Here is a 27,170-nt window from a genome sequence, read left to right on the forward strand (position 1 = left end):
ATGCTCGTCCATGCCATACGGGGGAGACTTTGGTATGCTAAAACCGGTCATGATGCTCTCATATTTGCCCAGAACCACCAGATCAAAGTACACACATCAATAATCGCTTCTGAAAGCCCATATCTCAACAGGATGTTTGAGCAAAGTGCCCAGTCAGGTGGCAGACGTACTTATTATATTCATTCTGTGGATGTACACACCGTATTACGGACATTGGAATTGATCTATCTCGGTGCGTACTCTTACCACCTGGAGAAGACAGAAATTCCAGGTAAGATCTTTCTTCATCTGACAAGCTACAGCACGGTACTGGATGTATTGTACTAATTCGACAGTATACCTGATCCCGCAAAGCTAACAAATGCAGTACAGACTCGGAGAGACTGCTTATCGATGTTTCTGTATATCATTTATGCAAGGCTTGGCAGCTCCCAGTGGACTTCCAAAGCATTGCTTTCTCGCGGTACAAAGAGGCGGTGTTTTCGCAAGGACATGATCCCGGCCAGCTCCTGGACTCTTTGCAGCCCATGCGGACGCCGCTTGTAGATGGAATAAGCCGAGAGGATATCTTTCCTGGAAAGTTGTTGAACGCATTACTATCAAAGGGGGAGTTAGAGGAGGATAGACTAGTTACATTTGCTGTTTATGAGGCTCGCCGAGCTATTTGAGAATTGCTATTGCGGAGGAATTCATTACAGTATGCCAACGCCGACTCTCATCTGAGATTGATCCACGTAGATTAAAATCGTTAGAGCCTATATCAGTCAAGACATTCAAAGATGCTCCATTCTGGAAAAACCCACCTTACAGTAGCTTTTTGGGAGAGTTGCGTCTGTTGTAGGATTCGCGACATAGTCTGTTCCACCTCGGTCTCTCGATAAGAAGCACCATACTGGATGAACCAGGTTAATCATATTTCATAATCTTACGACGAAGCTGCGTGTTCAACGATGTCACTAGTTGCAATCTTATGGACGGAGAGATACAGTACTGTACCATGCTATTCCAGGTTCATTTAACAGCAGTCCTCAACTTAGTATTTCCCGCCCAATGAATAATCTACGCTAAAGGCTTGGCAACGGGGTCAGGAAAGAGTTTCTGAATGTGTACTGGTCAACGCAATTTTGAGAATGGCTGTAAGTTTTCGTACAATAGCAAGATACGGCATAATCAGCAGCGACACCAGCTTCCGCCCCGTTGACCACGTTTCGCCCACTGCGAAGGTGCTAGTGCAAAGAAATTATATGACGCTCAATATGAAGCTAACTTAGGTGATTCCGATGATACAGTCAGTATCGCCTTTAGTATAACCCGCGCTAAATCGATAGTCAGGGGTCGCTAATACTGCGTAATAATCATGCATTTGTGTCGATAATTGATAACGAACACAGTCAAATAGACTTTGTCCTGCCCTGCGGTAACTTCTCATACGGTCATGTCTTCTAATATATTATAGAAGAAAATTAATTATAGTATAAACTCTACAAGTATAAAGTCAACATAGTCTGCCCATCAAATTATAGAGAGGCTTAAGGTCCACAAAAAAAGAGTCAATGATTCTTCATCTTTTCATCTATATCTTTAAATTTTGACTTCCGCCTTAAAGCGCTCTTCAGCATAGCAAAATGTCGCGCCGAAGCGGTCTACCCATCCTTCCATTCTGGAAGCTGCGAATGATCAATGATATGATAATCAGCAAAGAATTGGCTATAGCAAAAATGGCAGAGGCCGCTGAATGTGGCCAGGATTCGATAATACAATTCATGAAATTCCGACAAATAGTCCAAGATGAAATTGATGAGAATTCTTCTCTCCCATGTTCTGCAATTCAGGTCAATATTGTACCAGCAAATTCCTCAGCACCCCCGTCAATGTCCATTTCTTCGACATCTACGGTTGTCAATGTTTACGTGACAAGTGATATCGCAGTTTCTGTTCATAGATAGGGAGGTGCCATGAATGGAACATTATGTAGAATTCTGACGTGAGTTTATGATGTGTGAGATTCAGTCCATGGATATGTACAGTATAACCATCCTCAATGGCCACTCGGACCGCTGCATGGGAAGAGAAGATGACAGGTGGCCGAATCCGTGCATCTCTTTGAAGGGTTTGGCAATATACAGAGGAGTGCAAAACCAGCTTCACCGATTTACACTCACAAATTCTCTCTGGGCCCCACTGCCAAGGCCCTAGTTCGAGAAATGAGTGTTGTTTAGAGGGGTTGGCCGGGTACTGCATCCTTTCCTGCTGCGTAGACCAGGCCTGGTCGAGTCACCGACTCAGCAATATAGAGCTGTGGCTTTGGAGCCTCGTGGAACCCGGTAGAACATTCTGTTAACAGGAATTCTGATATATATTTCGTTTCTCTCCCAGGCAATTCTTTCTACAAAGAGATTAGAAAATAGAGAGAAGATTGAGAATAGAAAGGATTGAATTCTACTATAGACAAAATCGTAGAAAAGTAACCCGCCCTGATGAGTGACCCAAGGCAAGTAAGTTCCTATTGACCGCGGAACAGCTAGGCCGAAAGTTAGGAGGAAGCCATAGTACATCTTTGCGGTCTAGGCTGATCCATTGTTGCTGCTCAATGAGGATTGGCAGACGCGTATGGGTCGAATGAGAAACGTCATTTTCGTGGCCGGGCTGAACGACAATGGTGCCTAGGTTGGTGGTTACATATGAACCATCCTGCGAGAACTCGAGATCGTGGACAAGTGCATGCGTGGTAAGAGTTTGCTGCAGGTCGCCCGTGACTGAGTCCCAGAGCCGCACGGTTTTATCGTAAGAGCCAGACGCCAGCAGCCGGCCATCAGACGAGAAGGCGATTGATGCAACCGAGCTTGAGTGACCCTCAAGAGTCTGCTGCAGGTCGCCTGTCACTAAGTCCCAGAGCCGCACAGTGTCATCGTCAGAGCCAGACGCCAGCAACCGGCTATCAGGTGAGAAGGCGATTGATCGAACTGAGCTTGAGTGACCCTTAAGAGTCTGTTGTAGATCACCCGTGACTGAGTCCCAGAGCCGCACGGTGTTATCTAAAGAGCCTGACGCCAACAGCCGGCTATCAGACGAAAAGACGACTAATTCAATCCAGTCTGAGTGGCCCTTAAGAGTCTGCTGTAAATCGCCTGTCACTGGATCCCAGAGCCGTACAGTTCTATCCCAAGAGCCAGACGCTAGCAGCCGGCCATCAGGCGAGAAGGCGATCGATCCAACCGAGCTCGAGTGGCCCTCAAGAGTATGCTGTAAATCACCCGTCACTGGGTCCCAGAGCCGCACAGTCTTATCGTCAGATCCAGACGCCAGCAGCCGGCCATCAGACGAGAAGACGATCGATCGAACCGAGCTTGAGTGGCCCTCAAGAGTCTGCTGCAGATCACCCGTGACTGAGTCCCAGAGCCGCATGGTGTTATCTAAAGAGCCTGACGCTAGCGATCGGCCAGCAGGCGAGAAGGCGATCGAATTAACAGAGCTCGAGTGGCCCTCAAGAGTCTGCAGCAGATCGCCCGTCGCTGGGTCCCAGAGCCGCACAGTCTTATCCCAAGAGCCAGACGCCAGCAGCCGGTCATCAGGCGAGAAAGCGATCGATTCAACCGAGCTTGAGTGACCCTCAAGAGTCTGCTGCAGATCACCCGTGACTGAGTCCCAGAGCCGCACGGTGTTATCTACAGAGCCAGACGCCAGCAGCCGGCCATCAGACGAGAAGACGATCGATCGAACCCTCTCCGAGTGACCCTCAAGAGTCTGCTGTAAGTCGCCTGTCACCGGGTCCCAGACCCGAACAGTCTTATCCCAAGAGCCTGACGCTAGCAGCCGGCCATCAGGCGAGAAGACGATCGATTCAACCCAGCTCGAGTGGCCCTTAAAAGTCTGCTGCAGATCACCCGTCACTGGGTCCCAGAGCCGCACAGTCTTATCGTAAGAGCCAGACGCCAGCGACCGGCCATCAGGTGAGAAGACGATCGATCGAACCATCTCCGAGTGACCCTCAAGAGTCTGCTGTAAGTCGCCTGTCACTGGGTCCCAGAGCCGCACAGTGTCATCGTCAGAGCCAGACGCCAGCAACCGGCCATCAGGCGAGAAGGCGATTGATCGAACCGCGCTTGAGTGACCCTCAAGAGTCTGCTGCAGATCACCCGTGACTGAGTCCCAGAGCCGCACGGTGTTATCTAAAGAGCCTGACGCCAACAGCCGACCATCAGGCGAGAAGGCGACCGATCGAACCCCCTCCGAATGGCCCTCAAGAGTCTGTAATTCTGCACTCCAATTTTCCTCAATTCTTGGTAACTGGGAAATCCAAGCAGGAAACTCTTCATTGAACTCTCTCCGAATTATTGACTGTTGGGGGGGCAAAGATAAGACCTGCACAATAAAGCTGAAGGGGCGCCTCGTCGGCTATTTGGCTATTCTGTAGTATAAAGCGCTTTGCATCTTGAAGGAAATCAGATATTATGGGCTGTTGGTCACTCTATATCAATTAGTGTGTATCGCATATGGCTAGTCATGAACTTACTGATATAATCATTTGGAGAAGATTAAGCATCCCTACCACTTCCGATGCAAGGCCTAGTAGGCTCAATGCTTCTACCCAGTGCAAAAAATGCTCCTGCAGGAAGGACAGAATATGTTGTATCCGAGGAGATGATATTTCACTGTGTTCGAGATGGTAAACCCAGTAACGACAGGAGTATTCGAGTTCGGGTGGTAAACAGTGCCGGAGAGATTGAGGATCGATGTTTGCCCTACGCATGCCAGGGCTTTCGAAGTTACAGACATTTTTCTGAAGACGTCTTCGCATAGTTTTGTGACAATAGAGAGCAATTTCCCAATGTTTTTTTGGCTCCTCCACTCCGAATTTGCCATGAGATTGGACCAAAAAGTCTCGAAATGACAAATGTAGAATCCCAATAGGCTGATCCTGTCTATCGTAACCCTTTAGAACCGATCGGAACAAATTCAATCTATTACTGATCTGGTCGGCTCCTATACTAAGAAAGGCAGACAGCGTATTCACTGAAAACGGAGTAGCGAGAAGAATGATGACACCAACAATATTCTGGAACTCTTGTAGGAGCTGTTGCTGCTCTGCCTCGTCACTCTCCTGATCATCCAGTAGTCGTGTCAAGATTGGCATGTATGTCTTATCCATTCTTGATACATATTTGGCTTGGTCCTTTAGAAGTTCTTCGAGACGCGATTTAGGTTCCCATCTAGAATTTGCGATATAACGGCATACAGTGGCAGCTGAAATGAACAATGGAACGGACATCGCGACCAATTGTTGGATAACATCATCGCCAGGCCAGTTAGTGGGAATATTTCTATCTTGCCTGATCTTCGCAAATTGGTCCTTCAGGAATAATTGTATATCCTGTGCTGTCGATTCTTCAGGTATCTCATGAAGAGCTATGTCTTGATATTCATGGTCCGTGATCTCTGAAAAGCCGAGATTGATCGGGAGTTCAGGCCTGCTGGTCAAGAAGATCCGGATGCGGACTGCTTTTGCCTTCTGTAAAAGAGGCAGTAATCGGATTATGTTTCGGACATCTGGATCATGCTCACATTCGTCTAAAGCGTCGACCACTATCACAGTGGTTCGAGATTGTTGGCTGAGTTGGTCAAGCCCGAGCAGCGGTTGAAGGAGTAGATTCTTAAACTGCTCTCTGAGAGATTTTGACACAATGTCAGGGTCATCTTCGAGTACCCTGTGCACGCCAGGCTCCACCTCAGGAATCTCCCGCATTAGTTGTTTTATTATTGTCGGAAAAAACATCTTTGCGCTCCCGCGATTCCCATCGCCCCTCTTAAAGAAGAAGCTAGCACCTAGGCGGTTGCTTTCCTTTAGCAACCTTGCCACAGTCCGAGATACTGTGGACTTTCCTGTCCCTGCCATTCCCTGTAACCAGAAAATGCCTTTTTGAGATGGTGACATAGCCCATTCCATAATTTGCTTGAGGAGCTTGGTCCTAGTGCCTTGGAGACATTGTACCTCATCTCGATCGGAGAACGAGTCAAACCTGGCTTCAGTCGCAACAGGCAGCTTATCCAGTATGGAATCATGGTCCATGCGATTGATAGTTCGAGCCACATACTCGATAGATGGCTTGAGAACTTCCAGAATCCTCTCTTCTGTTTCGACTTGCCCAGGAACGATTCGACATAGAAGGTCTTTGGTGTATGCTGCGGCGACCATTGCCGCGTACCCTTGCCAGCCGTTGTTTCTGTGTGAATCTGAGTAGTCACAGATACCGCGGATCACAAGGCATGGAAAATGATTCATCAGCCCAGCTGCTTCCATTTCAAAACACAACACATCCATTTCTGCTGCAAGTTTGTCACGGATTAGAGCATCCTTCATCAGCTGATTGGCTGATGCGAGCAAACCATAGTGAATAGCCGGGTTGTCTTCATCCTCAGAGCGTGGATGGCGTGAGACTAACCTGGTCGAATCATCGCCACAAACCATCTTACAATCCGAGCTGTTGTCCGGTGGGTGGATGATGTGACTTCGATATAGCCGGTCGCTTTCGAGATCTGGCCTCTGGTATTTTTTCCGTAGTCGTGGCTTCTTCTCAAGAGCATGATGGATGAACTCTTCAAGTTGATGGCCCTCCATCTCATATTGGGCCTGAAGGCCGTTGACCGCTGCGCGAAGGACGGTAGGGGGCTGATCAAGGAAGCCTGTGGGACGAAAGCCTTGGCCTTGTATCATTTTACCGAAATCGTACTGAATAACTCCACTCCGGCCGTTGAGAGGAATGCTTACTACCACGTCACCAAGGCGAATGTCATTCTGAGGGCTTGGAGCTCCGCCGCCGATGCCGACCAACAGACCGATCCGAACATTAGGGAAGCTGTGTAACATGTCCTCGGCGACTCGGGCTGCTGAAGTGGTACCGTATTCACCTAGAGGCAAAACGCAAATCACCACATTGTGTCTTCCAATTCTGCCTAAGGCGTAGTCGTTTTTATTTTGAGGCGGCAAGGACTCCGGGCCCGCATGCTGTTCATCGAGGAAGGCTTGGGCGGCAACATATTCAGTAGTAATAGCGCAGATCCAGCCGACGGTGTAGATTTTTGGATCCGCCATATATAGATATAGTAGCACATCTGCTGCTACGTTCGCCTGACTGATATCGCGGCCGAACTGAAGTCTCCGGGTGTTGTGTTTTGTCTGAGGGGCCGTCGCCATACAGAATTGCGGCTGTTTTGTAGACGCGTTTCTATTGGTGCAGTGGCTGTGAACGCTTTCGGCTGGACTGTCGGCCCGAACCGACCCAGACCCATCTTGTTGCCGTTGCCCTTGGCCATCTCACCCACTTTGGTTGACAGTGCGACAAAGACCATCATGGCGCCTCGACTCGCTCCCTCCCAGCTTGTGATGATTCGTGATATGATTGACAGCAGATCGCTGACTACCTCAGAGATGGCAGAAGCGGCCGGCTGCAGCAAACGTTCGATCATAACCATCAGTAACAACCTCCGAATGTTCGGCGCTGTCCGAGCACCGTTGATCCCTGGTGGCCGTCCTCGTATGATCACACCGTTTGTGCTTGAAGCACTATGCGACCACTTGATCGAGAAACCGGATTTATACCTGGACGAAATGGCAGAGTTCTTATATGACGAATTCGAATTGCTCGTATCCACATACACTATCAGTCGAGCCCTTCGATCGCAGGGTTGGACCAAAAAGGTAGCGCGACGAATAGCACAAGAGCGAAATGCGGATTTGAGAGATCATTATCTGCATCAGCTCTCAGAATTTTGCTCGTATCACCTGGTCTTCATAGACGAATCAGGCTGTGATAAACGGGCTGGCTTCCGGAGGACTGGCTGGTCCCCACGCGGGGTGACACCTGTCCATGTTTCCCGTTTCCAGCGCGGCCAGCGGTATCAAATTCTACCAGCATATTGCCAAGATGGCATCTTCGTATCGCGAATCTTCCAAGGGTCGACAGACGCGAGTATATTCGAGGACTTTATTGAACAGCTTCTCCATCATTGTGGCCGATGGCCGGAGCCAAAATCCGTCCTCATAATGGACAACGCGTCATTTCACCATACTGAACGAATAGGAGAACTATGTTCAAATGCTGGTGTCAAGCTGTTGTATTTACCACCGTACTCGCCTGATTTAAACCCGATTGAGGAATTCTTCGCGGAACTCAAAGCATTCGTAAGACGAAATTGGCAGCATCAGACAGGTCCAGATTTCAAAGATTTTCTTGAATGGAGTCTGGATGTCGTCGGAGCGAAAAGAGAAAGTGCAGAAGGTCATTTCCGGCATGCGAACGTTGTGGTCGAAGAAGAATCAAACTAAATATACATGTCGAAGAGTCATAGCAAGTCTTTGACTATGATACAGCTCAGGGAAGCTTCATTATTATAAGATTCGTCTATGGAGTAAAATAGAATAGAGTGTAGAAGCTAAGAGATCCCTTGCTGATATGTTAACTGTAGCAGTGGAACCGAACTATGTTCGTCCACATTACCCACACGGGACTGACCGCAAGCCACTTGAACTCCACTATCCATCTATCATATCAGGCACATTGGTCATGACGTAATGTACACAGGACAACTTATATATACCCAATTCCTAAACTAGCGGCTTGGCAGTGGGGCCCAGAGAGAATGAGTGTATGTAAATTGGTGAAGCTGGATTTGCACTTCTCTGTACTTGATTTCCCCCCGGAGTTACTGTAACTTGACCTGTCCCTCGTAGAAAGTCACCTCTTCGTGGTGAGAGATGTCAGTAAGTTGGAACTCAACGTCTGACCGAAGCTGCGAACTTTCCAAATCGAAACTCCGGTGGAAATTCTTCTATTGGCTGTGACGACGCGGCGGGAAGCTTTCAAATGAACATGTCGACAACTTCGCAACGCCAACGGGCCTTCGAACAACCGGTCTGCCTACTGTACATATTATCAACCAATCCTCATCGGGCTTTGTATACAATAACTCATCTGCCCTACCGATTCAATCGCATGTCGATTCGCCAGCCCTTCGTTTGCTATCTGGTGTTGCCGCCAGCGAGGCAGTCAACTACTTCGGACATGAATATGAGAAGTACTCTTGGTGAATCGCTACTCAGGGAAGATGTTCACGAAAAGACTACATCAAGAATGGACACGTGAGGGGTCTGGTGTCATAGAGGAATAGGTTATTGCTTTTGGAGGAGATAATATGACGTCAATAACAACAACAACAACAACAATTACAGTAAATTGCCCTGGTCAGCAATCATGATTTGGATGTATAAAAAAAGAGACCTGAAGATTACATTAACATTTTCAAACTTTCTCATACGGCTTGGCGTGCCCTAGAATTAAGGTTCTGACAAGAAAAAAGTGCAGGAGGTACAGTAATCGTAAACGAACATCTTTGACGGCACATCGACTGATAATATCTTCGACAACTTAGTAATGCATGGCAGCCAACAGATATGGATGAGGTCATATACGTTGTTCAAAATAAACTTTTGGTGGTAAATTTGGTAAGATGTGGAAAATGAACGAGAGAATATTGGCAAAGGCTATTCATTGGTACTGTCCGGTGTGATGTGAGTTGGTCGTAATTCGTTCAATTCCATTGTGGGGGCAACACTGCCGTTTTGCTTTCAAGCTGAGGGCCCTTAAATTCTAATAGCGGATTAATAATCCAGCATTTAGTATCTGTCCATAGAATTGACTGGACATAGTTATTAATTCATTCGAGTCCCAGTTTCTTTCTCTTCCCGCCAAATGAATTAATTCCCTCACAGCGCCCGAATGATCTAAAACTTATCTAGCTTGGAGATTGCCCAGATCTATTTCATCATCAGAGTAAGGATGCTCCTTCTAAGCTTATTGACAAGCCTTGCCTGTTTCGGAGTTACCGTATCAGCAGTTACCGCCAGGAACGATGATGTGACTGATTCTCATCATTATCAAAACGTCATATACTGGGGGCAGAACGGAGGATCTGCTGTTGAAAACAATGATCTATCAGTTTACTGTGCACCATCCGCCGGTATTGACATCGTAGTATTAGCATTCCTATATGGATTTGGCAATGGTAACACAATTGCCTCGGGTACCATTGGACAGTCATGCTCAATTTCCGCATCTGGTGGTTCTTTTCAATGCGAAAATATAGCAACTGCAATCAAGCAATGCCAGTCAAACGGCGTCAAAGTCATTTTGTCGCTTGGTGGCGCGGTTGGAGCATACTCACTCTCATCTCAGCGGGAGGCTGAAGCTATCGGTCAATATCTTTGGGATGCATATGGCAACGCGGAAAGTGTTACGGTCCATCGGCCCTTTGGTACCACATTTGTTAACGGCTGGGACTTCAATATCGAGGTCTCCGGTGGTAACCAGTACTACCAATATCTTATCAACAAATTGCGCTCTAACTTTGATTCCGACCATTCCAATATTTATTACATTACGGGGGCGCCACAATGTCCTATTCCGGAGCCTAATATGCAACTGGCGATCACAAATACAAAATTCGACTATCTTTGGGTCCAGTTCTACAATAACCCGAGCTGCTCGGTTAATGGGCCCATCAATTTCGATGCCTGGGTAGCGAACGTCGCCGGGACACCATCTGCCAATGCTAAAATTTTCATCGGTTTACCGGCTGCCCCTTTTGCAGCAACGGGGACCTCCAGCGGCGCTCAATATTATCTAGAGCCAGATGCGCTGGCAACCTTAATCTGTGGTCATATCAGTGAGGCCGCGTTTGGTGGAATTATGATGTGGTCCGCCGGATTTTCTGACTCCAATATCGGCAATGGATGTAACTATGCTCAACAAGCCCGAAATATCCTCGATACGGGATCCCCATGCTAGTGGTTCTGAGACAACTATTTCAGAAGTGGTGAAACATTCGCTCTCTATCATAACGCGGGTGAGAACAAACCTTGAGGACGAGAGACTTGTGGCCATGTCGCTGGATTAGTAACGGTAAGCAGAAAGCCCTTGTGCAGGAAGCTGTTGATCGTCACGAAAAGAAGAAAGGGGAGGAGGTACCATGTGTCTGCTAGTTTCGTGTAAAATACGTGAAATTTTGTAGACAGCGGTCTAGATCAAAGTGCTTATAGTACGAGAGGCGACAGTAAGATTATGGCCTACTCGGGACATTGTAATCACCCATGGCAAATATCGTATAAGAGCTGAGTAGCGCAGGATGTAGGGTGGCATCATCAATGTCGAAGTCAAAATCGTCTAATGCAAAGCCAAAATGCCCCAGCATCACCATCCTTGCTCTCGTCTGGAGTAGGATTCGCGTAAAATTTTAGTTGACACTCCCATGCCTCTGAAGTAGATATTAAGAGGGAGCTTAGCCCAAAAGATCCGTATGCAAGAATGTTGAAAGTTTCGAGCGACTGAAGCTTCTAATCGACAAGCAGGACACAACCTTGGTCCGATAATTGTAGATAGATCAACCTGGCGACTATACTTATGACAAGATCGAAGAATTAACCTGCTGAAGTCCCATTACACACGGGAAGTTCGATAATATTGTCTACTTTGAGAGATGGTGATCATGTCCGGGGAACAGATTAAGATACCATATATTCAATAAATTATATCCACTAGATGTCTATGATTGTAGAGCAAGCAACGGGTCCAGCCCTGTTGTTTCTTGTGATTTGTCGGTGATCCTTGTAAGCATGATCAACATGCCTTATTAATCAGTTCAATCCAAGAAACACATAGTTTTATCTCAAAGATATTACTGAAGTCTTTTATTCCACGGTTTTGATTCAATTTTATGGTCAGGTAGTGTCTTGGTATGGGATTCAGGTTTACATGATGTGGAGTCAAATATAATATCGACCATAAATATACCGTAAAAAAAGTCAGACTCAATCAAAATTGGAGAATGGAGCAATAATCCTCTGTCCCCCTCAGCGGTTCTGGGCGACGGTTACCCTCTGCATGTGGCAGGGTGTGACATATTTCACTCGGTTCAGCCCGTCTCTTCCTCCTCTTTGCTTCTTGCGCGGCTTCATTTTCTTCACGTTTCCTTTTACCACTGCAATGTCCTCAAACGCCATGATCTTAGCCTTCCCTACTACCGTCGACTTTGTACGCTGTCGACTTTTCTTCTCGTTATTCTGCTCAAACAAGTCGGAGTTCTGACGTAGAAGAAGCGAACGCTCCGCAAATGCTCTTTCCGTCGCATTTAATTTATCTACATCTACTCACACTGCCTAGCCACCGTTACCATAAGGTGGGATTACCCGGAAACTTAACAATCACCAAGCCCTGAGCATGTGCATATCTGTACCCATGCTGACCTGAAGCATGTTGCGGAGTACCCACACTATTGTGCCACAATAGGATCCAACAAACGCCAATCGACAGATGATAACACCCATGGGAGGTCTGAGGAAAATGTAAAGACAGGATACCATGCCAGCCAGGCTTGCCATGCCAACTTCGGACCACGGTTGAACCTGGCAGCCAGCTAAAGTACTTGACCAAAAATTTAGTATGTGGGCATTATGTAGCAAAAGGGTAAAGCTGACTTACAACCAAGCCCCCAAAAGGAATGCCGCAGTTCTTATTCCAAGGGACGTTGATATTGTTCGATGATTTGCAAAGCTGTCTGGCTTTGTATCAACAATCGACGCCAGTCCGTGGCAGGCACAGGCATAGAAGAAAACAAAGGCACCATTACTGTCATCACCAGTCTCATATACCAGGGCCTTTCCTCCGCCAGAATAATATCCACTTGCCCAAAATAGCCAGAGAATGGCTCCATTTGATATTGAGTCTAAGACTGGTATCTCCTTAAGCCGCATCGGCGGCGAGGAGTATGCCCAAGTGAGAAAGAGAAATGATAAAGTGCATAGTAGCAATCGAGGAGTTTGAATTGCTGCAGGTATGGCGCACAAGACGATAAGGATAGTAGTAACCTTGGCAATAAGGAGCACGAAATGATGATTTTCCTGAGTTAGTAATGCACCTTCTGACCAAAACTTTGTCTTTCGAGGATTTTGCATATCGGAATCATAGTCGTAAACATCATTAACACCAAAAGTGACTTGCACAAGTAATCAGAGTTAGAAGCATATACTTTCTTTGTGAGAGTTCCTACCTAAGCACAAAGGGAAAGATAGAGCAATGGCGAATAACATTGCTGGTATTGTCGACGGAACGACATCGGCGTGGATAATGCCCGAAAGGTAGAGAGATGGGGCCACTGGCCACCAAAGAGGGCGACTGGCTATGCATAACACTTTGAGTTTCTCCGAAGGGATCCATGTAGAAGGCTTGGACATATCTCTAAACTCTCAGTACTGTGAGCAAACCTGAAATTTAGATTTTGACAGAAATGTCTGACCTTGTAAATATCAAGGAGACATACACCTCTTATAGACTTGTGCCTTGGCAAATGCACTGCTCCCGAGGGCCATCGGGCCAACATTTGGCTACGTCATGTAGCAAGGCACTTTCCGAAGTACGGCAATACGAAGCTAAGGGCAGCGCAGCTCTGTTAAAGAAAGCAAATTAGCGACAATTCCAGATCGGCTAAACTGCCGATCAATTTTACGAAATCCAACGGAAGTAAGAGTATTGTACCGATGACCCATCGCTTATTTGCAGTCATTACAGATACCATTTTGCCAAAATTACAAAATTGGTAGCTTAAGGCATGCTAGCGCATGTCGGATAACGTAATCCACATACGAACGGATTACACAAGCGAGCGGATCAATCCGCCCACCACTACGTTTTTGAGCTAGATTTTTACCACAAAAACGCCATTATATTGAGAAATCTATCTACTAGGGCATTAGGTAATTGAATGGCTTATTCTATGACAGCCGCTACACCTTGCCTGCCGCCGTCAGGTTGGTGGAGGTGGTAGAACAGGCGGCTGAATAGGCTCTGGTAGAGGTTGCTCAACAGGTTCAACAGCCTGAATTGGCTGCTGAATAACCTGTAACGCTTCTTCAACGGCAAACCTTCTTCGTGTGGTATTTTTCGATATGATTGTCTACGCTTTCGTCGTTTCTTTTTATTTGCAGTGCGTAAATCAACATTTTCCTTTGCTAGAAGCGCGGCGTTATGCATCGAGAGATAGCAGCCTTGAATAATTTGATCAAGCATGATTTTAGTTGGAGTTGGAGGGCTTTTTGAACGTTTTTTAAGTAGCGCTTTAAGTGAAGAAGCTTGCTTTTTAAACCTAGTATTGTAAAGGGACCTGCAAAATTCGAGGAGTAATTCCAGCCACCGATTGATACACACACACACACACAATTCATTAACGCCCGGCGGCTCAGCCGAAAGGGCAACTATCAGTAATCTACCAGTACATGCATGTTTGGGTATACGCCGTGTCTCCTTGGAGCCCATGCAGTATTTCCTCCCGCATTTGACCTCTCAGCTTTCAATCTCATAGTCGTCCCTGTGGGTTAGTATTTGGTTAGTAGACTGGCTTGAAGGCGCTTCTTCAAGTGTTCAACATCCTATCCTCGGCAGTTGAAGCGCGTCTACCGTCGATCACAAGGTGTAGGGGTTAGTAAGGTAAGGTATTCTATCAGTTTGTCGGCACGCCTAGGTGGCCTCAAGTCGGCCCGTAGCGATCGCGAACCGTATTGAGGCTCGCACTGCTTCCAAATTCGGCTTCCACTTTTGATCGTCGGAGGGTGACTTCCCTCCCAAGAAGAAGGACATATTACTTCGGTGAGTGTGGGTACATTGCAGCATTTCCGTCCGGTGCGCTGTCCACTTCCGACATCGAAACAGAAAGTGGTCTACCGTCTCTCTTGCTTGTCCACATGCACATTGATCTGTTTCGGCGGCATTGATTCGAAAGAGATATCCATTGAGTCTCGCCATGCCGGTGCGGAGCTGAGCCAGCACGCTCGCCTCTTTCCACGATAATCGGTCATACAGCTGTCGCGTGTGTTTTCCTGGGAGTGCGGTATCCACTCGACGGGAGTGTCTCCCTACGTTTTCGGGCAGCTTGCGGCTGGGGATTGCTTGGGTGCGCGCGATCTTGAGAGTCGTTGATTTTATTTTGGGAACTTGTACTTGCGGGATGGCATCTTCTTGTGTCGCGGCTCTCGCCTGCTCTTTCGCCAGACCAAGTAGTTTGTTGTCTTCGCTAGTGGGGATCCACTGGACGCTGATGTGGTTTCCATGTTTCTGCAGTCTTCTCATCAACTTGTAGATTTGACAGACAAATCCCTGGCCCGACTGTTGTCGCGGGTTCGTCAACATCAGAGCCGCCGCTTTGTTGCTCGTGATCAGTGTGATCCGAAAGTCTTTCAATGATGCCGCAAGTGTCTTCAGTGTATGCACTATGGCGGCCAGCTCCGCAGAAAACGGATTGTGATCTGTCCTCGCACTCAACGTGACAGACAAGGTCTTCAGTCTCACTTTCCGCTGGCGTGGTGGTTGCTTTTCGATCGCCACTCCAAACCCGACCAGTTCATTCCGCGCTGAACTGCTGAACGCGATCTGCATTGATCCTCTGGGTACAGTTGACCCCTCCGAGATAGGCTCATCATCTATTTGCACGCGTGCGTCCCATGGTGCCAGTGTAAACGGGTTGATGGTTTCCAGTGACTCCATGTCGATATTTTTCAGCGCGTCCGCTACTTGATATAGTGGCGAGCGGTGGTATCTCCTGAATTTCCTGATCCGATCTGAGCTCCTGCGGAGAGGATTGGTTTCTGGTAGTGTGTGGAGGTCCGTCCACATCTTCACGGCTCGTCTCCAGAATCGGTGTCGTGCCGTGGCCCAAAAGACATTAAGTAGCTTCGACAGGCCTACTTGCATAGACCACTACCCCAGTTTTTCACCCGATAATGAGGCTTCTGGACTCTCGAGGTTCACCAGGCCTCTCACCCTGGGTGTCTCTTAGTTTGCTCCTTAAGCATACATCACGGGCAGGCCAACTAGGACGACACCGCTTCAACCGACCGAGGTCAGTGTCAGGCCCCCAGTGCGAGTGAGGTAGTTGACTCCCGTCTCTTTGTACACCGACACGCGCATCCGTCCTCTCAGGCTATACAGACAGTCTCTTGACAGGGCCCACCCCTGCCACAGTGGCTGCCATTGTACACCACGCCCCGCGAAAGCTTGCGCTCTCGTTTCGCGTTACCTAGGGAGGTCTCCCTCCACTAGGCCGACCGTGTCTTGCAGAGAGCCCTCGTATACACTCCAGCCGGCAGTGTATGTCGGTTGCTCCCTACTAACCAAGCTTGGTCCCCAGCGACTGAACAGGGCCGATGATTTACCCGTGGCACAGCCTTAACGAGCTTCATCAGTTGCCATCAGCCAACCACCAATATCTTCCAGATTGCCCGTGTGTCTCCCAAGAGGGTTGCCCGTGTCTCGGCGGTGCCCGTGTCTCGCAGAACAGCCGTGCTAGAGCTTACCCGTAGCTTCGCCTTAACGAGGTCTCCAGCGAACGACGTCTCCGAGCCTTAACGAGTTCGAGTCTTAACGAGGCCTCTGGGCCTTGAACGAGGTCTGTCCGATGTTAGCTTGACTGCCTGCGTCGCTGGTTCACTACCGCCTCGCCGCATCTCGCACGATGCGATCCCAGACCGTATACAAGCTCAGGGGTGTCCTGTCTTCTTCCTAGGGCGACACCACTTCGACTGGTAATGCAAGACCAGCGTCTGGGCCCGAGTGCGAGTCGGGTAAGAAGAAGTCGGATGGTTTTCATATGCCGTTTTCCCCTGATTTTTGGTGTGGTTGTGCGGTCGTGCCCGCGCCCACCGCGCCGGGCCGGACCGCACAACCACGGCGGATTCACTTTGGTCTCCCCAACGGGGATTAACACCGGACACCACGAGAAGGTATGAATCCATTGTCCCAACAGCCTGGCGAGGACTGTCGCCCAGTGCGAGCTCACTGGGGGCTGTTATTACAGTAATATTCGAAATTAGATTTACCTCCACACTCTTCGACTTTAACTCCCGAACCCTATTTTGAAACACACTAGTCTAATTTTAGCCATACCCCAGAAATCCTGATCAGACTGTACTGTATGCCCTGGTAACACTTGGTGGGCCATTGTTATAATACCGTAATTTCCTTGGAAGTTAATAGAATCTTTCATGCGAAGAAACCAAGCAAGGTGTTGATCGTAACAATCTGGCAAGATCCCTTCCCCCCCCCTCCTCCTCCCTTTCTAACTTCGTTTTCCTTTCTTTTTGGCCTCCCCGCCACACGTAGCCTTCGCTCACACTCCTTTGACATCAAAAAGAAGGCTGCATTGTCTACATAGCGAACTAACCCTGGTAGGAAAAGATGCTTTTCTTCCTGTGGCTATTGTTTTTCACTGCGATTTTCATTGGTTAGCGTCGTTGATTGAAAGCTGGTACCGTTAAGAAAGCTGACATGGACCTGTCAAGGACTGCCCTCATTTGTAAAGATGACACAGGACCCAGATTACGATAAGTTGACCTCTCAGCCCGAAGCTACCCAACTATGGGAACACGACTCGCAATACGCTCCAACTCCTGGATACTATGGTAGTCCATATGACACGCAATCCAACTACAGTCCCTCTCCATCTGTTATTGAGAATCGGTCCCAACCTGATGCTCTTAGGCTGATCCGACTGTCTGAATGGGAGGAAGGAAGAGTATACGACCAGGATCCACCGACCTGCATCCACTATCGTATTGAGTGGCGAGTGACTGTTAATAATCGGGTGGCAAAGGATACAGAGGATGACCTCGTTTTAGCCCCGAGCGCCTTCTGACAGCTATTCTTGGAGAAAAAACTAGAAAAGGTTTTGCGAAGAAAAGTTACCCACAATCGTCGAGTGACAGCTGACGACATTGCCATTGTCGTTTCAGTTAATGACCGTACCAAGCGCAATTTGACTAAACGATTTGACAATACCGACATTATCTGGACGGCTATCGAGAAGCAGCTTCTGATGTGGTCAGGACTGTTCTCTCGAGGCAAGAAACTTACGTTAAAGATCTGTTTCAACCACGTAGACGAACGTCACTCTCCCCCTACCGCTGGTCGGAAAGGGGAGAAAAGAGGAAAGTCCTCAGTCACAACAAGGATGCTCGAAGAGAGAGACGCACAGCTTGATGCGGAGCAGGACGCTTCTGGATAAAAACCTACCTGGCGTAGCGTCTATAATCTAATGCGATGCGATTCTACAACTTGCCCCTCAGGTCCCTATTGCTGGGTTGACCCAGCGGGAAAAAGCACTACCAACTGAAAACCCACCATCTAAAGCGCCTCGTTACTTACGTCGAAAAAGGTGGGGCGCTAGACGGCCATAAGGATGTGCCAGAAATAGTACGTGAAGAGCTGTACATGGAAGAACAGCAGAGACTGGACAAGACCAGTCGCAAAGGAGGACATATTATCGGAAACGGAGTACCCTATCCTCCTATCAATATCAATGTCCATCCATCACAGTCTGCCGCCACTGGGTTTGACATTCCTGCCACCCAGACGGATACTCACCGGAAGATTATAAGCTCACTCGATAATCCAGGGCCCAGAGATGAAGCGGTCAAGGAATATAGTGAGTGGCAGGTAACTAATGTAACTGATGACACCCTCAAGGCTGCATTCCGACAAGTCTGTGATCTAATGCTCGAGAATGGCCTTGATCTCGAGCAGGTCTATCAGGATCAAGACCCGGAGTTCTTCATTGGCAAAGGTATAGAAATAGGTATTGCTTGCCGGTTCGTACAAGACATTCAGCGCTGGGTCGAAAGCGTTAATAAAGCAATCCCTATTTATGAAATAATTTAGCACGAGCAAGGTGGGCGTTTGGGTGGCGTCATCATTTTTGTGTTTAGTCGATAGTGTTAGACAATGCGGTCCACAGCTGCTTTAATTGGAATAGTGTCCCTTTATCCCTCAATTTTGTTCACAGGGTGTGCGATTTGGCCTATTTGAATTGTGAGGGTTCTTAGACAAAATTAAATAACTCCAACACATTCAAGCAAAATTCTATCCCAGATAACCTTAGGTACAGAGTAGTGAAAAACCACCTTCATAATTTACACTCACAAATTCTTTACTGCCAAAGGCCTTAGTCCGAGAATTGAGTGTTGGTTAGTGGGGTTTGGCGGGTACGGTACTGCACCCTTTCCTGCTGCGCAGCCAGGCCTGGTCGAGTCGCCCACTCAGCAATATAGCGCTGTGGCTTTGGAGCCTCGTGGAACTTGGCGGAACATTCTATTAGCAGGAAGTTGGATATAAAATTCGCTTCTCTCCCAGGCCCTTCTTTTACAAAGAGATTAGAAAATAGAGAGAAGATTGAGAATAGAAAGCATCGAATTCTGCTATAGACGAAATCGTAGAAAAGTAACCCGCCCTGATGCGTGTCCTAAGGCCAGTAAGTTCCTATTGACCGCGGAACAGCTAGGCCGAAAGTGAGGAGGAAGCCATAGTACATTTTTGCGGTCCAGGTTGATCCATTGTTGCTGCTCAATGAAGATTGGCAGGCACGCATAGGTTGAAAGAGAAACGTCATTTTTGTGGCCGGGCTGAACGACAAGGATGCCTAAGTTGGTGGTTACGTATGAGCCATCCCGAGAGAATTCGAGATCGTCGACGATTGCATGTGTGTTAAGAGTCTGCCGCAGGTCGCCCGTCACCGGGTCCCAGAGCCGCACGGTCTTATCGGCAGAGCCAGACGCCAGCAGCCGGCCATCGGGCGAGAAGGCGACCGATTGAACCGAGCTCGAGTGGCCCTCAAGAGTCTGCTGGAGGTCGCCCGTCACCGGGTCCCAGAGCCGCACGGTCTTATCGTAAGAGCCAGACGCCAATAGCCGGCCATCGGGCGAGAAGACGACCGAAAAAACCAAGCTCGAGTGGCCCTCAAGAGTCTGCCGCAGGTCGCCCGTCACCGGGTCCCAGAGCCGCACGGTCTTATCGTAAGAGCCAGACGCCAGCAGCCGGCCATCGGGCGAGAAGGCGACCGATTCAACCAAGCTCGAGTGGCCCTCAAGAGTCTGCTGGAGGTCGCCCGTCACCGAGTCCCAGAGCCGCACGGTCTTATCGGCAGAGCCAGACGCCAGCAGCCGGCCATCGGGCGAGAAGGCGACCGATTGAACCGAGCTCGAGTGGCCCTCAAGAGTCTGCTGGAGGTCGCCCGTCACCGGGTCCCAGAGCCGTACGGTCTTATCGTAAGAGCCAGACGCCAGCAGCCGGCCATCGGGCGAGAAGGCGACCGATTGAACCGAGCTCGAGTGGCCCTCAAGAGTCTGCCGCAGGTCGCCCGTCACCGGGTCCCAGAGCCGCACGGTCTTATTGTAAGAGCCAGACGCCAGCAGCCGGCCATCGGGCGAGAATTCGAGATCGTCGACGATTGCATGTGTGTTAAGAGTCTGCTGGAGGTCGCCCGTCACCGGGTCCCAGAGCCGCACGGTCTTATCGTAAGAGCCAGACGCCAGCAGCCGGCCATCGGGCGAGAAGGCGACCGAAAGAACCAAGCTCGAGTGGCCCTCAAGAGTCTGCCGCAGGTCACCCGTCACCGGGTCCCAGAGCCGCACGGTGTAATCGTAAGAGCCAGACGCCAATAGCCGGCCATCGGGCGAGAAGGCGACCGATTGAACCGAGCTCGAGTGGCCCTCAAGAGTCTGCTGGAGGTCGCCCGTCACCGGGTCCCAGAGCCGCACGGTCTTATCGGCAGAGCCAGACGCCAGCAGCCGGCCATCGGGCGAGAAGGCGACCGATTGAACCGAGCTCGAGTGGCCCTCAAGAGTCTGCTGGAGGTCGCCCGTCACCGGGTCCCAGAGCCGCACGGTGTTATCGGCAGAGCCAGACGCCAATAGCCGGCCATCGGGCGAGAAGACGACCGAAAAAACCAAGCTCGAGTGGCCCTCAAGAGTCTGCTGGAGGTCGCCCGTCACCGGGTCCCAGAGCCGTACGGTCTTATCGTAAGAGCCAGACGCCAGCAGCCGGCCATCGGGCGAGAAGGCGACCGATTGAACCCAGTCCGAGTGGCCCTCAAGAGCCTGTAATTCTGCACTCCAATTTTCCTCAATCCTTGGAAACTGGGAAATCCAGGTGGGAAACTCTCGATTAAACTCTCTCCGAATTATTGACTTTTGAGGGGTAAATATAAGTCCTGCGCAATAGACCTGAAGGGGCGCCTCGTCGGCTATTTGGCGATTTTTGAGAATGAATCGCTTTGCATCTTCGAGAAAGACAGCTAGCTGAGGTGACTTTACCTGCTAGTCAGCATCGATATTTTGCGTCCAATCCAATGTCACTCACCTTTACCAAGGACTGTAAAGCTGTTATGTTTCCAATCGTTTCTGAAACCCATCCAAGAAGGCTCATCACTTCTAACCAATGCAAAAAATGCAATTTCAAGAAGTCTTCTACTAGTCTCCAGCTTATGACAGACTCATCACCGTTCCCTAGATGACGTATCCAGTAGCGACATGCGTATCGAAGCTCGGGTGGAACATGATTCCCAAAGACTGCCTTTCCGATATCATGCCTCCGTACGCCCGGATTTGACAGACGACATATATCTCTCTTTAATCCTCGATTCATACAGTCAAGACAATCTTCGGCAAGCTGTATATGACCTGCCCGTTCGTCAATCCAGAACTCGGCGGATGCTGAATGGTCAACTAGAAATTCCCGAAATGAGAGATGAAGAAGCTGAACAAGGGCATCACTGTCTTTCGGCACTGACACCACCGACTGGAGAGTATTAAGTCTGCTTTGGACTTTCATTTGGTCCAAACAAATGAGTCCAGCCAGGGAGATAGATGAGAGTGGGCTGAAGAGAAGAGCGATAGCACCAACGATTCGGCGAAAGTCATTCATCCAGGATCTTAATTCTTTGGGCCCTTTCTGCGATATAATGTGCTTCAGAACTGGGAGATAGATACCGGTTAACTTTGAATACTCGTTGTCAATGTTATCCATCCCGTCAGTCAAGTGTGAGGACAATATTGCTTGTAATCGGTCGTTTGGCAGTTCATCTTCACAATTGAGGAATCGATATATGGTCGCGGCATAAATGAATAGAGGAACAGCCATGTCGACTAAAGCCGTGAAATTCTCTTCTCCGGGCCAGCTTTTCAGTAGACCGTGATCATCTCTGATCCTCCCTAGTCTTTCCCGGAGGAAAATTGCTATATCATGCTCGATAATCGACTTCTCTATTTGATGAAGGATGATCTCATCATGAACAATCGGTCGAAACCCTTTGATGACTGTTGGTTCTGGCCGACTGGTGATAAAGAATCGCAGTCGGACATGTGTCAAGTCGCTCAGTTTAGGTAACGTTGAAAGAAAAGCCACGACATCAGCTGGCACTTGACACTCATCTAGGGCATCGATAACAACGATCAGGATCAGTGGCGACTTCAATCCAAGATCGAGGTTCTTGAGTGGCTTAAAAAGCAATTCGTTGAACTGTTCATGTGGATTGTTGCTTCCAATACCACGCGTTTCCTTGATTGCCCTCTTTACTGGTTCCTGAAGATGAGGTAGTCTTTCAAGGATTTGTTTGGTGAGGGTGGTGAAGAGTCGTTTGGCGTCTTCTCGGTCTGTTCCACCCTTTTTAAAGAAGAAGCTGCCACCTAGTAAGCCCTCCTTGTCTAACCACCGAGCCACTGTCCGCGACACAGTGGACTTTCCCGTTCCTGCCATACCCTGCAGCCAAAACACAGATTTTTTATCTGGATGGGTAGCCCAGCTCTTGATGTCCTGAAGGAGTTCTTTTCGAGTCTCTTGTAGACATTCTTGATACTCCTCTCCGGTATTTGCGTTGTAGTGAGCCTCCTCTGCAATCTTGAGCTCCACAAGGACCATCTTGCTATTGAGTTCATTAAGTGACTCCATCACTTTATCAATATTAGTCAGTATTCTGTCCGCCTTTTCAAGAAGCTGTGTTCTCCTGTCTCTCTGTTCACGCCGGTCAACTATCTCAAGCCATTGGCCCAGATGTGACTCTGCGTCATCAATGGACTTTTGGAGATCGGAAAGACTATCTCCGGAGATGCTCTTCCAAGCGAAGACGACACGGCTGCGGTCATAAAGTGACTGGACTTGGGCAGCGAAAGTCAAAACTGCGACGTATACCTGAACGAGAGCCGTCTCAATATGCTGATCGGTACTCGGGTCCTTTTGATATTCCCCCTCCACAAATCCATATCGGGTGAGGATTTCTGCGAGGAATGCGCAAGATTCCAGCCAAGCTACTTTCTGACTGCGATAGTTCTGCGTCATCTGAAAGCCGTATCTGTTAGTTAATTGGGCTTGTATATTTGGAATAGAAAAATACAAGCATACCGTCAACCCCAAAGACACAATTGCCCAGACGCTGGTTGCATGTCCTGTCGGATCAAATGCCACGGCTGCCTGGATAAGTTCCTTAAAGCTAAGAACAGCCTTGATGATTTTTCGAGTTGGTTCTTTAATCCTCGATTTTCCTTGGTCGATTTCATATTGGGTCTTCACGGTTTCGACAACACCATTCAGTGCCTTTAAACGGTCCATAACACCGGGATCGGTGTTCATATCACTGGAGTCTAGATGTTTATAGGATTTTGGTATCAATATAGACTGGATAAGTTGTTGTTCTTTGGGCTCGATTTCATCAAAAGCACGTTGCCACAGATCTGGTTTCGTGGTAGAAGCGGATACATGGTGGATCGACGAATCATCCACAAATTGATTTCCCTGTACAAACTTCAAATTCTTCAGGTCGTCCTCATCTGAGTGTTGCTTCCGAAAGAATCGTCTCAATTTTTCACGGACCATGGCTGACCGGATGAACTGTCAGACTGATTCTGAGAATTGAGGATGTTAGGCAGAATCGTGGGGAAGAAAGCGGGGTAGAGAGCATTACATATACACCGCCCCGACTAGAGGATGTTTGCTTTTGATGGGCAATTAATACGTATTGGACTTACTCTGCACTGAAGACCAGCTGAAAGAAATGCATTCCTTTGAAATAGTGAACTAAGCTTAAACTTACCTGCATGTCCAAGTTGAATATTATGAGTTTTACCAAGGGACCACAGACGAAATTGGTCGCAGCTTTGGTTAGGTGACAGGATTAATAGACGGCCCGATCTGACCCAGACCCATCTTCGCATGCTGCGGTGACCTTCGCAATTTCATCAGCTTCTTGTTCAAGTTGACGGCGTGACCGCAACGATTATAGAACCCAGACTTGCACTTTCCTAACAGTTCCGCAGCTGCGCGCCACGAGACAGCCTAACAATGGAAGCGGAAATTAGGCCACGGCAGGTCGTGCCGAGCTCTACGTTCGTTGCCAGGAAGTGGGACAATGTACATGTACGGACAGGAATAAATATAGTTGAGGTAGCCTGCATATCGTCGTTGAAGTTGGTTTAGCCAACTAGATCAAAAACGAATCCGTTATCAGCCTAGTGAGTGAGGTTTATAATCAACCGTTGAGACGAGAGACCAGGGTAAGTGAAATCCACCACCATCACTGTAAAGTGCTAGTTAACGCAAAATTGTGTTCAAGTTCCGCAGATGTCTATCTTCAAGCCCGAGTGTCGAAAGTGGCCTCTAGCACTCTCTTGCTTTGCACCGACCGTGTCAATACACCATGCAAGAAAAACATCAAACCCTTGATCGGGATCCACTTCGTAGTAACTCCAGTTACGTTTGATAAAGCTTTTCAGCTCAGCAAAAAACTCCTCGATCGGATTCAAATCCAGCGAGTAGGGGGGCAGATATACCAGTTTCACCCCCGCGTCCGCGCACATCTGCGAGACCCGTTCTGAATGATGGAATGACGCATTATCCATTATCACAACAGATTTAGGCTCGGGCCATCGTCTGCAGTGGTGAAGAAGCTGAGCTAAAAAGTCTTCGAAGACAGCACCTTCGGTTGCACCGCGAAATACACGCGAGAGGACGATCCCGTCCTGCACATACGCAGGTAGAATCTGATATCGCTGATCGCGATGAAACTGTGATACCTGCAAAGGGGCCACGCCAAGTGGTGACCAGCCTGTCCGCCTAAACCCAGCCCTCTTATCACACCCAGATTCATCCACATAAACTAGATGATACGACTGAAAATCTGACAAATTATGTAGATAAAGTTCTCGCAAATCGGCATTACGCTCCTTCGCATGCTGTCGGGCCGTCTTTTTAGACCAACCTTTGGCCACTAGGGCTCTTCTGATGCTAGAGGTTGTGATCATCGTGCGAAACTCATCCCGGAGGAAGACAGCCATCTCATCGAGGTATAGGCCCGGTTTTTCCGACAGGTGGTCGCAGAGCGCGTCGATCATTAGCGGGGTTACGGTTGGTTTCCGACCTATGCGAGTTGGGGGTGCGTGGACGCTGCCGAACTGGCGCAAGTTTTTGCGAATATTTATCATCATGACCTTGCTGCACTCAGCCTCTTCTGCCATTTGAGTAGTGGTTAGTGACTGGCTCTCTATCATGTCTCGGATGAGATGCAGCTTGGAAGGGGTAAGTCTCGGGGCCATATTGCAAGTAGTGTAGGACGTCGCTCAAGAATCATTTACAAAGGGAGATTCCTGTTGCTTAGAGGAGAGGGGTAGAGAGGTATCGGATGTATAGTAGTTTCCTGTAATTTACATAGGACAAGGTCCCACTCGCGTCATGTAACATACAGCTTCTATTTTAAGAGCAAGGGGGATCGACGTATTACCATATACGGTTAGTGTGTTTCAAATTAGGGCTCGGGAGTTAAAGCCGAAGAGTGTGGAGGTAAATCTGATTTCGAATATTACTGTATGAGATTTCGTTAATAGCTAATATGGTTGACAATTTATCTGTCTCTTTAGTCAAAGGAATGATTCTAACAAAATCTGCTTACGACGAAGCTTAAATTACACAGTTTATAGACAGATACTAGTTATTTTAGCAGCCCAGGATACTAGAGGTGATCAATCAATAATATGTAGTATTCAACGAATACTGAGTATGGAGAGGTAAGAATGACAAAGAACAGGAAGGCACCTAAATAGTTACTCCGAGGCCTCGAATGCCTAAAGTATAACTGTAACCATGCGGTGTATTACAGCTATTTCTGAATATCAAAAATCTGGAGAAAAGGGCGAGACTGAAAACCCGAATTTTGGCGAATAAATTCACTTAATACGCTTGCACAAGATATATTACCTATCGGATATCCTACGATAGCGCTCTATCACTTACGTCCTAAGAAAAAAAAATATTACACTTCTAGCTCAGATATAGCGACAATAGGATTCTGTCGGTAGACAGCACGCTCCTAAATTCCAGATAATTGAGCATTCTTTCAAAACAGTTCTAAGCTCACGAACTACATTCACAAGCAGTATGATACATGTACATACAGTATAATAAATTAGCTTATTCCATTTCGTAGACTGCTTCTAGGCCAGTCCGGTATCTAAAGTCCGCCTGAGATTGGTAGTACGATGGTGGGGACATTTGCACAGCCGACGCGTCCATATCCCCGCCAAGGACGCTTGACAAGCGATCTGGTGAGAATACTGAATAATATGTATTCGTCCATCTTGTGTTTGGGAATGGATATTGATGATCCCCATTGAGGACTGATTGAGATCTTGGCGACTGTATGCTTCCGGCTATCATGTGTCTATCATCATGCCTCCTCAATCTCCGCCGACTTTGAATGCATCTGGTTCTTGAGCAATTGCCATTTCGTGGGAAGGATCGAGGATCAGTCCTGTGCCGTCTATAATATTTTTTGGACCTCGGACGATGACAAGTCTGACAAATTAGCTCTGGCGGTGCTATGGGCTTTTGTTCCTCTGGAGGAATCCTGAATATGGACCTGATTGTTGGAGGCCGTGGGACCCTTTGTATTCTAGCAGGTGTCACTGAAGAACAACCATATAAAAGATTTAAGGAGAATAATACACTACCTTGCACATAACCAGCTTTTGAAGCCACCAGTCCATTTCATTATTGTCAATTTCGATAATAAACTGTGCGATATTTTGCTGGGGGGGCGGTTTCAGATCCTAGAGATGGGCCGGCCTTTATTAGGTGGACTGCAATAAATAATACCTCGAAAACCTGTTCACCACTTTGAGAGTAGTTATGAACGTAGTCATTAAAGGATAGGCCTTCCTTCTCAGTATCACTCGCTCTTCATGCCGACTGTGGGTGATATATAGTACATAATAAAGTCCCGTCGAAGACCAACAGTATCTAATCTCATCCAACAAAGAA

At 48.1% G+C, this 27,170-nt stretch overlaps 4 protein-coding genes across 4 annotated transcripts; 2 read left to right on the plus strand and 2 right to left on the minus strand.

Annotated features, from left to right (window-relative positions):
* On the plus strand, positions 1 to 668 carry N7509_003887 (uncharacterized protein; the record flags this gene model as incomplete). The annotated part of the gene is made up of 2 exons (XM_056628524.1): positions 1 to 271; positions 373 to 668. The coding sequence occupies 2 exons, from the start codon at positions 1 to 3 to the stop codon at positions 666 to 668; spliced, it is 567 nt and encodes a 188-aa protein (XP_056491258.1).
* A 1,547-nt stretch (positions 669 to 2,215) lies between these two features.
* Positions 2,216 to 5,743, minus strand: N7509_003888 (WD40 repeat-like protein; the record flags this gene model as incomplete). The annotated part of the gene is made up of 3 exons (XM_056628525.1): positions 2,216 to 2,386; positions 2,512 to 4,338; positions 4,514 to 5,743. 3 exons carry the CDS (start codon positions 5,741 to 5,743, stop codon positions 2,216 to 2,218), a joined length of 3,228 nt encoding a protein of 1,075 aa, XP_056491259.1.
* Positions 5,744 to 9,833: 4,090 nt separating this feature from the next.
* On the plus strand, positions 9,834 to 10,841 carry N7509_003889 (glycoside hydrolase family 18 protein; the record flags this gene model as incomplete). Its single annotated transcript, XM_056628526.1, has 1 exon — positions 9,834 to 10,841. One exon carries the CDS (start codon positions 9,834 to 9,836, stop codon positions 10,839 to 10,841), a length of 1,008 nt encoding a protein of 335 aa, XP_056491260.1.
* Positions 10,842 to 19,288: 8,447 nt separating this feature from the next.
* Positions 19,289 to 23,735, minus strand: N7509_003890 (uncharacterized protein; the record flags this gene model as incomplete). Its single annotated transcript, XM_056628527.1, has 2 exons — positions 19,289 to 21,166; positions 21,228 to 23,735. 2 exons carry the CDS (start codon positions 23,733 to 23,735, stop codon positions 19,289 to 19,291), a joined length of 4,386 nt encoding a protein of 1,461 aa, XP_056491261.1.
* Between the last annotated feature and the right edge of the window lie 3,435 nt (positions 23,736 to 27,170).

This window comes from Penicillium cosmopolitanum, assembly GCF_028827165.1.
Source record: "Penicillium cosmopolitanum strain IBT 29677 chromosome Unknown utg000005l:1.0-4006212.0:1.0-4009387.0, whole genome shotgun sequence".
Taxonomy (NCBI): Eukaryota; Fungi; Ascomycota; class Eurotiomycetes; order Eurotiales; family Aspergillaceae; genus Penicillium; species Penicillium cosmopolitanum.